Source organism: Haliaeetus leucocephalus, unplaced genomic scaffold (genome assembly GCF_000737465.1).
Source record: "Haliaeetus leucocephalus isolate CR32 unplaced genomic scaffold, Haliaeetus_leucocephalus-4.0 Scaffold1000, whole genome shotgun sequence".
Lineage (NCBI taxonomy): Eukaryota > Metazoa > Chordata > Aves > Accipitriformes > Accipitridae > Haliaeetus > Haliaeetus leucocephalus.
This window is the reverse complement of record NW_010973436.1, coordinates 278,994-293,987: the sequence shown is the minus strand read 5'-3', so window position 1 is coordinate 293,987 and position 14,994 is coordinate 278,994. Positions and strand designations below refer to the sequence as shown.

The window sequence follows — 14,994 nt, the reverse complement described above, 5'->3', positions numbered from 1 at the left end:
CAGAGCTAGGTAGAAGACCTGTTAGGTGGACCAGAACCCTGGTGCAGTGTCCTACATGCTTGAAGGCCTTCCTTTCTGGAGTGCCTGCATCAAATGGGTCAGGGACCCAAAGCCATGGCAAGCCTAGCACATGCAAGAGCAGGGTGTTGAAGAGGGAACTTCGGCTCTGGTCCTGCTTGGCTGTCCCAGGAGGAATTCCCATTCTAGTTCAGACCTACCTTGAGTCTGTCTGGCCCCAGCACTTGCTCACCAGGAGGTGGCTGACAGCAGTAGCTGATGAGAGACGATGCTGGAGATCCTGGGGAGGAATAGGCTGCAATCCTGCTGCTTGCGGTGCTGGTACAGCTCAGGTGGAAGAGGCAGTGAGCAGTGGGCATCCACACACAATGGCTACAGCTGGGGCAGCCACAGCCTGGTGCCAGGCACCTAATATCACAGAGGTATCCAGCTTGGGATGTGGCAGGGTGCCATGGGCTCCCTGTGGTGGGAGCAATGCCCTGTTACTGTGTTGTGCAAAGATGTGGCAGCTGCTAGACTCTCTGTGCCCTGGAGGGAGCAGGGGAGAGGGGAGAGCCTAGGGCAGAGGTTCAGCACCGGTGAATGAAGAAGCTGTGGAATCAAGGAGCTGTACTGCTCTGGCAGTCACCAGCAGGCTCCTGTGGCTGTGGGTCCCCAGAAGATCCAAGGGTTGGGTATACCTGCTGTCCTGTCACTTGGCAATGCTAACCCAGTCTGCCCCTGCTCTGGCAGCCACAGAAGTGGGGGTAGGGGGGTGGAAAATGGAGACCAAATGGACATGATCCTGCTCATCTTCAGGGTCTTGACCTCTGCATGGGGACTGATGGAGGAGGGTGGTGGCTGGATGCTGCCAGACTGGAGCAGGCTAAATATGAAGAACAACATGGCAACAAGTCTAGAACTCACTGGGCGGCCCAAGCTGGAGGCTTGTTTTGTTTTACTGTTTTGTTGTCTATCTCTCCCCCTCTGGGTTTCGTGGCTCTGAGCTGCAGGGCTGGAAAATTATTCATCCAAACCGCAGCTCCCACGACACCCTCTGTAAGCATCTGTGGCTCCAGACTCCACTGCAGCAGTGGGTGGGAGGTTGTAAATTCATCATCGTCACCAAGTCAGCCTCCTGTTAGACAGGACGTGAAATGTGGAGCAGCGGGCTGTGCCACAGACGCAGCCATACTGAACTCACTGGGTGAAACCCATCAGCCAGTTTGTGTGACATATCCCTGTCCCATGCCTGTCCAATTGGTGAGAAGGTTCTGTCATACCTGCCAGAGCAGCTGTGCTTTAGCTGCAGATGTCTGCAGGTTCACCTTGCCTGCTGGCTCTGCTGGAAACACTGTTGTGTTGTGCTAGCCGGATGCGAGGGCTGTGGGATCACTTGCCCCTGGACTTCTGGAAGCTCTGCAGACAGCAACATACCTCCCCCACCATGGCTTTCGCTTGCTTCCTTATGACTTGGAGCCAGCAACCCTTGCAACTCTGTGCCATGAGCCCTGGGTCCATGCATCAGACTTCTCTGGCTGTGTGTAGCTGTGCTCCATGCTGGGACTGCCATCTCTGTGCATGGACACACAGGAGACCCATAAGCACTTCCCCAAGAGGCTGTAGAAAGATCTGGTACAGCAGCCCACCTGGCAAGGCAGATGGACAGAGATGTGCTGAACAGTGATGAGCCCAGTTGGGACAAGAGGTGGTGTGGGGCAGGTGCCAGCAGAACTCACTCCCCATCTTGCTCAGTCGCTGCCATCAGCTAAGGGTGAACTGGGGGGTGGCCAGGTTGTCTCATGTGGATGTTGTCCTGCTCTTCTCCACGAAAGGCAAGCACCCACAAGCAGTCCCTGGGAATGTTCTCCCATTCTGAGGCCTCTTTCCTGTGCCATAAGCTGTACAGCCAGACCCAGACCCTCTCCATCGGGAATATGGCTTTGAGCAAAGCCCCAAGCATAATGACTCTGAAAACCACAGGGTAGCTCTGATTGCAGAAAAATAGAAAAGAGAGGATTGGGGGTTCCTTCCCCTCCTTATCCTTGGCAGCTGCCCCTTTCTGAGGATGCAGTCCTGGCCAGGCTGTTGGGAGACCCTGGTAGCTGCACTTGGCAAAGCAAGGGAGGGCTTGTCTCTGCAGAACCCGAGGCTACTGTGGGGTGATGCACAGCCAAAGGGGCAGTGACCACCCATCCAGGGTAGGAAGCCAGAAGTACAAGCCCCACACACTGGCTGCCAGGGTCTAGAAAGCAAAACCTCTGGTAATCCTGCTTCTGTGCCCCTCACAAGGCTCCTGCTACCTCATGGCAATGGCTCCTCCTTCACATCTTCACTGTCGCTGTGATTGGCCCCACTTTGCAGATCAGGGTGCTCCACAGATGTTCTTGAAATCCTCTGAGACTAAAAGCATTAGGTGTTTTACACATTATAAACCATGCTGGGACATACAGGTACAAACGCTTGTCGGTGTTCAGTGGAGACTGCACACTTTGAACAAAAGCCTGTTGGGCACCATGCTAAAGCTCACATCTACGCATACCTTAGAGTTGTAACCGTGCTCAGCATCTGGAGTTTCAGGGCCATGCATAGCAAATGAGAGCCACAGGCTGTGTCCACAGCACCAGCAGGGAGATGCTGGAGTTGGATCCAGGTCTGGTTCACCTCCCCCCTGTTTGAGGGAATGAGCACCAGTCTTCTTCCTACATCAGCAGCTCCCTCTCATTCCTGCGCAGGGACCTCTGCCTTCATGTGCTTTGCAGGTCAGCTGTGGACCTGACAAGGGGATGGGATTCAGCCTCCAGTGTGGAAGTATCAGCACTTTCACTGTCCTTGTAGGGCTTTGTTAGAGTGGACTTGCAGGTCCTGGCAGAAAGGCTACTGTCTTGTAGCCCAGGAACTCTTTTTAAGGCTGACTGGACCTGGAGGGTGAAAGCTGGACATCAGGGTTGGTTTTGGTGGAGATCTAAGAAGGATGGGCGTGTGTGCATGTGGCAGCAGGCCATATGGTCTTTGAGATTGCTCCTTCTTGGGGGGTCTTGGGATAAAACCCACAACACTGGTGAGATTCTGTGCTGCTGGGCAGGTCTAAACCTCACCAGCCTATCAACTCAAAACTCTGGACAGACAATGGGCACGTCATTCTTTGGACCAGATTTGATTTTGCAGCTTGCTTGTCAGGCCTCCAGCATGCACTGGTGTGTTCTCCTGTGGTTCCCCAGAAGAAAATGGCAGGTGGCTGCTGCTACAAACTGCACACACCTCATAAGCAGCAAACAGCTTGACCCCACCAATCCTGCCTACTGGGCTGGGGGTCACTGGGAGCAAACATTTCCTTGCTGTGACACTTATCCTGCAGCACAAGCATAGTTTAGGAGTTACTGGTTACATGAAAGTCATAAAGCCACCAGGCTTCCTGTCACCATATGGGCAAGTGACAGACTCCTCCCAAGACAACATTATAAATCCTTTTGTGCACATAAGAATATCCACTGAGTTTTGCAGGCCTTTTCCATGTTGCGAGTATTCACACATCCTCCTGGAGAGCTCTTGGTATGTTGTCATCCAGCCAGAAGCAGAAACACTACAAGTCAGTGCGGTGGTCACTTGTGCAGGCTGAGCAGTGAGTGACCTGTCACATCGTGCTGGTGGGTGACCCTGGGACAAAGATGTAGTCACATGGAAACATTTTCAAACAGCAACTAGATCCATGACAATCCAGGTCAGGGTGGATGAGGGCGGTCATGGGCAACTCAGGATACTCTGACCTGTGATGAAGACAGCACTGCACACACGGGGTGCCCAGGGCAGGGGGAAACAGTGGGGGGGAAACCAGCCCTGTATGGGGCTAAAGCTCTGCACCATCTTGGTCTCCTTTAGCCCATGAGTGCTGCAGCTTGGAGCTGGGAGCAGAGCAGGGAATGCAGGGAAGGAGAGGATGGCAGAGGGGACTGAGCAGCAGAGAAGCCCTGCCTGCAGTATGGAAGATACATTGTGTGCATGGAGAGACTGCTCCTACCTAGTTGCCCACTATCTGTGTCTATGCAGGGGCAGTGAGGGCAAAGGACAACAAGCAGGTTCCCACCCCTGCTTGAACACATTGCTGGCAGCTGCACTGCACTGGTGGGTGGTGGGGATGGCAGTGGGTGGGCACAGCAACTGCCAAAGAGGAAAACATTACCTGGGGAGAGGGGGAAAAGATGCTGGGCATCAAACCCAGTTGCAACTAAGGCATCATCCCAGTGCTGGGATGGCTGATGGTTGCCCATGCTTAGGTGCCCTGAGTGTCCCACTCTGGGGTGCAGACAGCAGGATCCTTGTTTTGGAAGAGGGAGAAGCTGTTTGTGGAAACACAGGGGCAGTAGGATGAGTGGCCAACTCAGTCCCCCACCTGGGGCTGTCTACTCCTTGCAGTAGGTTTTGGAATCTCCTCATCATAGCTGTTGTGTCTCCTCACCCACCTCCAAGGGAGGTCCTGTAGGACACGGTATTGTGGGTAGGAGTGTGGGCCCAGAGTGGGACAGGGGTGCTGCTTTGAGACTGTACCATAACCCCATGCTGCCTAAAGGGGTGAAGGAGGGTAAGCGGGTTCCCAGATACAGTTTTTTCTACCCCAGGAATATGTCATTAAATCATTTGCTTTTTTTAAACTCTTCCTTCTGACCTGCACTTGGAGCTTAATGAACCAAGTTGCTACTTGCAATTTCAGCTTGTGCATGGCCATTCCTGCTTGCAGAGCAGCGGTGTCTCTACATGTGGCTGCATGGACAACCCAATTCCCAGAGCAGCAGCCAGTGCTCTGCAGTGAGCCACAGGGCTGCCAGCTGCTAGCCAGCATGTCAGCTGGACCACGTGGCTTTGCCCTGGTCCTTGGCTCTTGGGAGCCAGCAGGTTCGTAACTTCAAGCCCAGACTTCATCAAAAAATGTGTCTTTTCCTTGTAAGCCGCGGATGGGTTGGAGGCTTACTGCAGAAGTGTTGCCTCAGTAATAGAAGCAGATAAGAGTGAGCAGAAGCTGCTCTGTACCATGGGCTGCAGTATCTGGAGTGCCCAAGGGCACCCCATCCACTGCCCATGGCTAGGGACACAGTTGCCCTTTCAGGAACAGCTGCTGTGCTGCAGCAGGGGGAGGCCTCGGCATCACTGAGACCCCACAAAAGCCAACCCACCCTTACAAGTACTCTTTCCTAGGGCTCTTTATTGTTTGTACCTAAGACTGATCCACCAGCCAAGACAAGCCATCTCCCACCATGCTCTGCCCAGAGTGTTGACTGAAACCTCAACATGCCCAATGCCCATGGGCACATGGAGACCACGGTGCCCAGTGCTTGTGTCAGACCTCAGCAGCCTGCAGGCACCAGGGCTGTCTGGGAGCAAGCCCAGGGCTGTCCCTTCTGTGCTGAGGGGCAAGGGCACCGCAGAGTCCCCACAGCTGGAGCTGCGTACCATCATGGGGTTAACAAGCCTTCCAGGCACCAGGAATCCCAGGAGATGGCCAAAGCAGGGGAGCATCCTGCCCAGCCCCTTGCCATGTCTGCACCCAGGGGCTACAGCAGTGCATGGCAGGACAGCACTGCCCACCTGTTCAGGAGACCCATGTCACTGCTAACACCGTGTGGGACGCGTTGGTGACAGTGCCGGGGTAAGTCCCCTCTCGCTGCAGGGCTCACTCTGTGCCAGAAGCCCCATGGTGCTCTCACCCCAGCTCCTGGCTCCGGACAGGGCCCTGCAGAGGTGGAGGTCAGGATAGTGCCAGGAAGTGCCGAGCGGTGTTAGGGCTGTTTCTGAGCGATGATGTCCCGGATACAGGTGTACAGGAACATGTACTGGTCCTGCAAGACAGCAAGGGGGGTCTGGAGTCAGGTTTCTGACAGACACCTCCTGGTTGCAGGACTAACCCTGCAATTTGCTTTTAAAGGTCCCAAGTGGTCCATGTTTGTCCTGTGTTACCAGAGTTGCCCAGAAAAGAAGAATCAGGCCTGGAGCTGTAGTTACACCACATTTGTTTCCTCCTGCTTCACCATCCCCATGATGGGCATGAGAGGAACAACCCCATCGGAGATGTCATCTAACTTCCTCAAAGTCCCCCAGTGGCTTTAGGTCATGCCATGATGTTTGCATTCAAAACAAGACTGAAGAGCAACTCCAGTGATGCTGCAGGGCAACGAGCTGGGAGAGCTCTGCCCTGCTGGAGTGCACAGGATCTGGTAGTGACCTGAGGCCAGGAGGGAAGACTTCTGGAGCAGAAGTTTCCCTTGGTGGTAGTCTCAGTGTACCTGAGTCAAGTGCTGACAGTGGATCAGGGTAGATCTCTGCAAGCTCTAAGAGGTAGACAAAAAGATCTGGGTGGTTTTAGTCCGGTTGCATTATTTCTCTATTTTTAAGATCACCAAAATTATCCATCAGTACCAAATGTGGGTCCAGAGGTCTCAAGTCCACTGTGAATTTGATATGAGGTTCTGCTCAAATGCCAGGCTCCTCCAAAATGATGCTAGGCTACAAAATACCCAGGACTGACCACCGCCATGGTAGGGCTCCATGAAAGGCAAGATGTTGGAAAGGTAAATTAGGTTGTACTCAATGCACAAGGCTGGAGGGCAGGGCCAGCCTGCAAATGATGTGGGTCAAAATCCCATGGTAGCTGGGAAGGGGGGATTAGGGACTTGACAGAGGGGCCTCCTAACAGCTCACTAATGCGCTGGCTAAGCTGCAAGTCACGAGGAGCCTCCTCCCCTGCCGGCGGTGGGTTTAGCCCCACTGAAGGGCTGGGAAAGCCACAGATCACACAATGGCTGAAGTTTCAGGTCACCAGAGCATGTTTTCAATGAGCCTGGCCTGATTGTGAAATCTGGAGTGACAGCCCAGGACTGACTTCAGACCAGGCACACTCAATGCCTGGCCAAATGCAAGAGCACATCCCCAGAGACAAGCGCTGCACTGGAGCTGGAGGTGCTTAAATACCCTGTGGTTATCCATGGACAATCCCTCAAAGGTTCATCTTCCCCCTTGTTTGGCTACTACCCCCCCCCCCCAAAATCAGCTGATGCCCCCAGCATGACAGCAGCATGCTCCTGCCAGAGATAAAGGGGTCCTTGGCAAGCCAGTGATGGAGAAGGCTGGCAGCCACATGGCAGTGGCGTGGGGCTGGAGGGCAGCTCTGCCTGTCCTTCACTGGCTGTGCTGGGACCACAGCGACCACTGCTCACAGCAAGGTGGGGAGGCAGCTGCCTCTGCTCCCCCTCAGCACAGCAGCAGCTTTTGATTGGTGCTTGCTGTGCCTTTATGGGCACATTGTGTCTCTGCTCCGCAAGAACGCTTCTGAAATACAAAGAAGCTCTGAAGCAGGGGCAGCAGATGCCTTGCCCTCCTCTGGCTCCCACCATGTGTATGGTTCACATTAATTAAGAATGCGATTAGCTGCTTGCAGGCGGCTCTGCAACTGGGAAGCCCCAGAGAGATCTGCCCCAATTTGCTGTCCCCTGTGGGGAGGGTTTCCAGGGATGCCGCATCAGCTCGTTCAGTGGTTGTAGCAAATGAAAGTGCTGTCCAGAGGGCATCTGCGCCACCAGCACCCATCAGGAGTGGCACGCTGGAGGCCTGTGAGCTGGGCTGGCACAGCATGGCAGGGCATGGCTGTGGCATCATCAGACAGTGCCACTGCCCACACAGCTGCATGGCAGCTGCAAACGTGGCAGAGTGTCCCATGGACCCCCTTGCAGGAGGCCCCAGCTCTGGCAGCAGGCAGGGGCTGGGAGCAGGCTCTGGGTGTGGGCGATGTGGCAGGGAAAGGCACCAGGCAAGGGGAAATCCAGCAGATTCTGAGTACCCAGGCTGACAGGCATGTCCAGAGGCTGGTGAGCAGGCAGGTTTCTCATGTAGTATGAAATCAGTGCTTCATGCTTTCCAGGGCAGAATGGGAAGAGTGCCTTGCATTTATCATAAGCTCACATGCAATTTAACCTATTTGAACTCCAGAACTGAGGAGATAGAAAGCTCTTCCTTGGGAAAAGATAATGCCCTTAGCTCTCAGTGGCTGGCAGAGCTGCAGGGTGGGGAGGAAGCACGGAATTAATCCCTCCATAGGCTGCACAGGCTCCCAGGTGGCAGGTAGCACCTGGGGAGTGGGCAGCATGATGCCAGGTCCAGGCAGCACAACATGAATGTTCTGTTCTACCTGGCCCACCACCCTTCCTCTTTCCCACCTACCAGAGTCGGGGTCATGAGACAGCAGCTTCTTGTCATCTGGAGGGTCACCCCATAGACATCCACAATTCTCTCAGCTTTCATCTGGTGCAACAGGCAATCCAGGGAGATCAGCATCCCCATTTGGCTCACACCACCACTGCAAGGGACAAGGGAGGGTCATTGATGCCAGGCCAGGCTGAGCTGAACCTCTTTGGAAGTGGGCACCAGCCCAAGAAGTCAGAAGCACCATGAGAAAACATGCAGCAACTGAGTACAGTGGGGATAGAGGACTGTGAGCACTGGTCTAGGTGGCAATGAGGCCTGTGCTGACTGGGAGGATGGGACCCCAAAATGCCCACTGAAGGAGCCTGGAGATCCAGCCTACTCTGCCCTGCTGAGCTGTGCATCCCTCCCCCAAGCCAGCTCTGCTGATGTGCCAGCTGTGTTGGGTCCTGTGGGACTGTGAGCTCTCCCTGGCTGCAAGCAAATGAGGACGTCAGGGCTGCTCCCAGGATCCTAGCAGTCAGCCCAAAGATAGCCTGGGCACCTCAGCCCAGGAATGCCTGCTCCATCCATGTTTGCCCCTGGCCCAGCCCTGTTTGCCTTCCCTTCTCCCATATGCTTGGCAGAGCACTGCTTCATCTGACCCCCAAGCTCAGAGACTCTCTGGCTCCCATGGACCTACTCTCAACATGCCCCAAAACCTTGGGGTCCTTGGTGGAGGGCACAGGGCTGGTGGCCATGCCAATGCACTGTGCAGCCTGATGTGTACTAGCTCTCCGAGGCTGCCCATGTATGGAGCAGTAATGTGATGTACCTGCAGTGCAGCAGGAGAGGACTGGCTCTCTTCCGGTGGGGCATGCAGCGTCTGACAGCAGTGAGGAGCTCCACCAGGCTCTGGACATCTGGCTGCTTCTTGCTGCTCCAGAGCGTGTATAGGAACCATTGTACCTGCCTCTCCTTTGCTTTCTTCTCCTGGTGAGACACAAAGAGTTGACATGGATGTCGGGGAGGGATGGGTGAGTTTGGATGCAGAGAGGTCCCAGGTCTCCAATCCTTAGGCTGTCAGGTGCTTTCCTGAGCTAACTGCTAGCTTCCATAAAGCTGTCCAGGCAGTCTCTGCTGGGGCATTGCCCATCACCCACACAGTGGGTATGGTGCCTCTGGCAACCTGCTCTCCTTCCCCACAGCACCCCAACCTGCCCCTTGAGAGGGAGACTAAGAACTGTGTGGTCTTTTTCAAAGGTCAGAAAGACCTATCAGCAAGTGGTGGGGGAAGCCTCCAAGGCCTCTCCTGTGCCTCTCCTATGTCCACTCAGCAGATGTTCTGGATGTTGTAATCTAGATTCCCTCCTGCATTTGTGGACTGCTGACACTCTGGTCTTGCAGCTCAGACAAAACTCCATGGACCTTTCAGCCCCTGCCCCTACAGACCTGTTTGCTAGCAGTGAAGAACATCCCAGGCAGTGGGAGACAGGCCAACCCCATCAACACATACGTGTTTCATTTTGAGCTGGATACACCTCCATCCAGAGACAAGCTTCTCTGTGCCACACTGGATGGTCAGCATCTTTGTGCAGAGAGAGTCTCCTTCCAGGGGCCAGCACGCCTCACTTGGGACCTGTGCACAACAGCAAGTTTGGCTTCATGTTGATGGTTGCCATCTTTCAGATCAGTCACCATCTTAGGGATCTGTGGTGGGGTTGGACCGAGAGCACCCCCAACATCACTCCATGTCAGTTCCTCCACTAGCTAAACCCTGGGGGAGTTTTGGAAACAACAGCAGATTGCAGCCAGCTTCCCTGTTAACACAGCTGCTTCACAGTGGGAATCTGCTCAGCAAATGCCCTCCACCTCAGTTGGTCAGAGGCAGGAACTGCTGTCCTTGGGTGCCATGGACATGTAGCTCAAAGAGTACCAGCTGAGTCCAGAGCCATGGACTGCATGGTGGGCAGACAGAACCTGTCTCCTGCGACAAGCTGTGGGAGCACTTTGACAGAGGGAAGGTTCAGCTTTAGCTAAGCTGGATCTGCACTCAGGCTTCAGGACACAGTGAAAAGAGTTCAAGTTTCAGAGCTATGCTAGCTTCCAACTCCATTAAACAGATCCCTGCTTTGCCATGGCACAGGCAGGCACGGCACCTCACCTCCCCCTTCTCCTGCCGTGGGAGAAGTGTTAGGATGGTGTGAATGTCCTGTTCCCACACCAGGGTCCAGAAGTCCTCCATGGTCAACTTGTCAGGCCCCTGGACAGCCAGATACTCCCTGCTGGAGCTGCAGCCCTGTGTGGGGAATGAGAATGTCACTCTCCTGCTGCAGAGGGTGGCACCGGTACCCCATCAGCCCAGGTGGCTGCGGGAGAAGCCAGGAAAAGAAGGGAAGCTCAGCAGGTCAGGAGGCAATGAGAGAAGAGAAAGCATTGCAGAAGGGAAGTGAGGACAGCCCAAACTGAGCAGGTGAGGGAAGATGCATCCTCAGTCTTCACAGTCCCTTCTTGTCCACAGCAGCAGTGACCAGTGGAGCAGTGCAGGAACCAGGCAGCAGGGAGCAGGGGAACAGTGAGGAAGGGGGAGCATCACCTGCTGCCTGTGGGACCCTGGCACAGGGGTGGGCATTACTGCTGGGGTTATGACTCACCGGGACACGCCACACCTGTAGGAGACCTGAGAAAGGGCCCTGTTCCAGCAGGGAAAATTTCACTCTGGAGCGATCATCTGCAAAATATGTGGGAGGTGGAGGGATCCAGGGCAGCCTTGTGCTCACACAGCTCCTGCAGACCACCTGCCAGACTCCGCACAGCCACACAAATCCAACCCCCCATTCACCATTTCTCTGCAAAGGTGCTCCCCTCTGCAGTGCTCTTCTGCAGCCCATGGATGTTGGTCCCCAGAAGACAGGTCTCTATCCCAACCTCCTGCTCAAAGCAGATACGTGTAGTGCAGGTTGCTCAGTGTCTTAGCCAATGGAGAGCTGCATATCTCCCAGGGTGGAGAGCCTGCAGATGCTCTGGGCCCCTGTTCCAGTGTTTGGCCACCTTCATGGGAATGTATTTTTCCTTACACTGAGTTGGATTACTCTTCCAAATCATACCCATTATCTCTTGCCCTTCCATGGTGCACCTCTGAGAAGACTCTACATTTTCTCTGTGCCATCCCAGCAGGTAGCTGAAGATAGCAGTAAGATCTCCCCTTCACCTTCTCTCCTCCAGGCTGAACAAACCCACCTATCTCAGTCCCATACATCATGTGCTCCACCCCCGAAACACCTTGGTACCCTTCTGGTGGACTCACTGCAGTGTGTCAAAATATATTCTTGTACTGTGGAGCACCAGCCCTGGTCCAGCCTAGCTCCACTCAGGTACAGGAAGGAAAAGGATGCAAGGCATCACAGCACTTACACGGGAGGATGCCAGAAGAGGGCCGTGTCTGCTGGCTGCCTGAAGATGGTGTTGCAGAGCTGGCTTCCTCCTTGACAACCTCTAGGAGGGTCTGCCAGAGTGAAAGAGTGGAGAAACCAGTGAGTGGGGAAGGGTCAGGAGGAGCAGGAGGAACTGGGGACTCCTGGGGACACCTGGCCTCAGCAGAGGGGAGGTTATAGCTGCACATGCAAAAGCCTTAGCAGGGGTTCTATGGGACCACCTCTGGGGGTGGGCTGCCAGGTCTGCTCCGTGCTGTCAGGAGATGGCTGCATCTCTCTGTAGGAGAATGGTATTCAGGTGGGTCCCTACCCTGCATGGGGTCTGGGAAGGAGCGGGTTGTGGACAGACCCTGATCAGTGCAGGATGCATGAGGGAGCTATGTGCCTGGGGACGCAATGCCATGGAGAGTGGACACTGCCAGGACAGCCAGGCACATGGAAACTGGGGCATGGGACCCACTCAGGAGGCACTTATTGGGTGTCCCCCAGCCTGACCAGGCGCAATCACTCCCCAGGTCCCCCCAGCACATATGGCTATGGCAGCACTCCCTGCACCTGGCCCAGGACAGCTCTCACCTCGTACTCTCTCAGGAAGCCCACATGGGACTTGGCCGCCTTCTGGGCATAGTGCTGAGCAAAGCTTTTCAGCGGGATGGGACAGGACCTGGGGAGAGAAGCCGGGGATAAGGATGAGGTTGAGCAAACTCAGAAGCATCCAGGCTGTGTCTGCAGCAGGTAGACAGGGTTGTGAGCAGACCTTCACCCTTCAAATTCTGGGGCCCTCGCAGGTCCCCAGCCCAGCTCTGGCCTGTGTCAACCTGCTCTCTCCTAGACAAAGGCAGGTCTCAGGTGTGGCACAGTCCAGAGCCCTTTCCCAAGATACAGCATGGACAAAGGCATCCTGTTCTGCATGAAGGAGGAGACAATTTGACCATAAAGATAGATATATGACCTCCAGATGTAGCCTCAGAGACAAGGAGGTAGGTGGGCAAAGCCATGCCCCACCTGACCCTACTTCCTCCCCTTGGCCTCCGTTGGAAGGGACATCCCAAGGCCACCCAGCTGCCATGAGCCCCTCCAGTTTGAACTGATCTCTAGGGCATCGCTGTAGGTTGGAAAGCCAGGGGCTGAGTGAAATGCCTTCCCCAGGACAGCTCTGCAGCTCTTTGGCATTGGCGTAGCCCAGGAAACTGGCACTGGAGGAAAGTAGGATGTGGTCCCCCAAGCCCTCCTAGTGTGCCCAGTGACTCACACCTAGTTCTGGGCTGGGCTCCCCATGCTGCAGGGAACAACCAGCCCTCAGCTGCCCCCCTCAAAACACTGGGTAGGATGGCTGGATGGGCTTCCCTGTCCTTCTGTCCTGGAGCCAAGGCTCAAGCTGGGGTCAGGATCCCAGCTTGCCGCCTGAAGGGGCTGTGGATCAGGGTGGGTAGAGTGGCAGGCAAAACATAGCAGGCCCTTACCTCTCCGTCCTTGATAAACCCAGGAGTGGTTCCTCCAAGATCTTGTCCAGTATACAGCTGTGCAGAAAAATATACTGGGACTGGAAGGCAAAGGCAGACAGCATGGAAGAGTGGGTACGACACTGCCTAGTGGGCAGAGGGTGTCCTACATTCATGCCCAAAAAAAAGCCCTGGCTACTTCAATCTCAGAGCCCCTGGATCCCTGCACTGGGTCTGCCTGTCTGTCCTGAAGGGTAGTCCTGACACCTTGCCCGAACCCTGAGTACTGGAAATATTAGATGGGCTGTGGAGCATCACAGGCCAATGATATGGTGTGGGTTAAGAATTGCCCGAAAAGGGCCTGATGCTGTTCCTAGGTGCTCTGGGGTGTTTCTGAGCTTCCTGGGAGGGCTCTGAGACTGTGTGTTGCTGCTGTGGGTCTAGCAGGGTATGAAGCTGCTGGAGACCCCCACAGCCAAGCAATTTCCACTCTAGTTGAGCTGCTGCTTTGAGAGGCACCATGACACAGTGTCAGGTTGGGGACCAGCCTGGGGGTACTGGGGCTGGCCAGTCAGCTCATCTGTCTCCCAGCCCTGCTAGCTTTTACACCATGGAGCAAGGGGCCTGGGGGAAGAGGGAGCAGAGGTCTTACCAGCGTCTGAATCATCTGGTAACGGTTCATCCGCAAGGCATAAACAACACCAAATGTGTCCACCACTTTCTCCTGCTTCATCTGCTGCAGCAGCCGGTCCAGGGCAATGAAGGTGCCAGTGCGGCCTACCCCGGTGCTGAGAGCACAGAGAGCAAGGGTTAAGCATTGCCTGATCCCATAGCCATGGGCTCCTGTCCTGCTGCTGAACCCTGGGGCACTGGTCCCAGCAAAGCATGGGGCTGAGGAGCCATTCAGACTGCCCTGGATTGGTGCTGACCATCTCCAGCTGCCCCATCCCCAGGGGCTGGGGGGCAGGCTACAAGCAGACCTGTAATCCCCAATGCCCAAGCAGGAGACTCTCTACAGACCAGCTGTGTTTCCCAGGCACTGCTTCCCCTCCCAGTCTGTGTACGACTAGGACCCTTGTCCCCCATACCCTCTGCCATCATCCCCTCCTCCCATCCCCCAGAGCAGAGCCTTGCCTGCAGTGCACAAGGGTCGGCCCTGCATCCTTGGTGCTCTGGATGTGCTCCCGGACCAGCTCTCTGAAGGTCATAATGGAAGTAGTAGACTCAGGGATCCCGTGGTCGGGCCACGCTGTGTAGTGCAGGTGGGACACATGCCGCTCTGCCCGGAGACCCTCCTGCCGGGGGATGTTGGTGGTTGGTGTGCAGCCCACCAGGACAGGGGCATGCTTTCACCCCGCAGCCCTGGGAGCACCTGGGGACTTGGGGACACCCAGCTCATCTCCAGGGAACAGCCAATGCCAGGTCTGCTGCACTGCCTGGTGGCTCCTGCTCCTCTGTCCTGCCTCACAGTCCCCTGCCACTGTGAGGCACGTGGAGGTGGTAGGGAGGAGAACTGCCTTTGACTGCTGGGGAACATGCTCTTGAAGCTGCAGTCTGTGTCCCAGTGCAGGGACGTGGACAGGAGAGAGCAAGGGTGGACAGCAGGGGTGATACATGTTGGACACTTCTGTGTTACCAAGTCTGAAGTGACAGACTGCTCCTCAGGGGACTGCGCCTTTTTTAAACCCCACTAATGGCAGGGAAAGGAAATTATACTACCACCACCAAGGAGAAAAGCCACTGAATCCCATGCAAACCCCCAGCCCTTGACAGGTCCCTGAGTCCTCTTGGGTCCTTACTCACGTGCCACAGTTTGAACTCGCGCATGGTCCACTCCTCGGAGCTGCTCTGTGTTAGCAGGTGGACCCGGACCTCCCCGTAGGAGACTGGGGCAGATTCGGATGGCCAGTAATGATCACAGAGGACCTAGAGCACAGGCAGGACAGGGTCCCAGT

General features: G+C 55.4%; 1 protein-coding gene across 1 annotated transcript in view; it reads right to left on the bottom strand.

The window, feature by feature from the left end:
* Window positions 1-5,732: 5,732 nt before the first annotated feature.
* Window positions 5,733-14,994, bottom strand: part of LOC104842417 (receptor-type tyrosine-protein phosphatase V-like) — a 34,424-nt gene continuing 25,162 nt past the window's right edge. The window contains exons 28-39 of the mRNA XM_010584746.1: window positions 14,843-14,965; window positions 14,174-14,334; window positions 13,692-13,827; window positions 13,061-13,140; window positions 12,174-12,261; window positions 11,578-11,668; window positions 10,818-10,894; window positions 10,328-10,462; window positions 9,680-9,802; window positions 8,999-9,156; window positions 8,203-8,338; window positions 5,733-5,828 (exon numbers count right to left, since the gene is read on the bottom strand). Of these exons, the coding sequence (XP_010583048.1) occupies window positions 5,769-5,828; window positions 8,203-8,338; window positions 8,999-9,156; window positions 9,680-9,802; window positions 10,328-10,462; window positions 10,818-10,894; window positions 11,578-11,668; window positions 12,174-12,261; window positions 13,061-13,140; window positions 13,692-13,827; window positions 14,174-14,334; window positions 14,843-14,965 (1,368 nt within the window). The 3' untranslated portion in view covers window positions 5,733-5,768. The remainder of the gene's footprint in view (window positions 5,829-8,202; window positions 8,339-8,998; window positions 9,157-9,679; window positions 9,803-10,327; window positions 10,463-10,817; window positions 10,895-11,577; window positions 11,669-12,173; window positions 12,262-13,060; window positions 13,141-13,691; window positions 13,828-14,173; window positions 14,335-14,842; window positions 14,966-14,994) is intronic.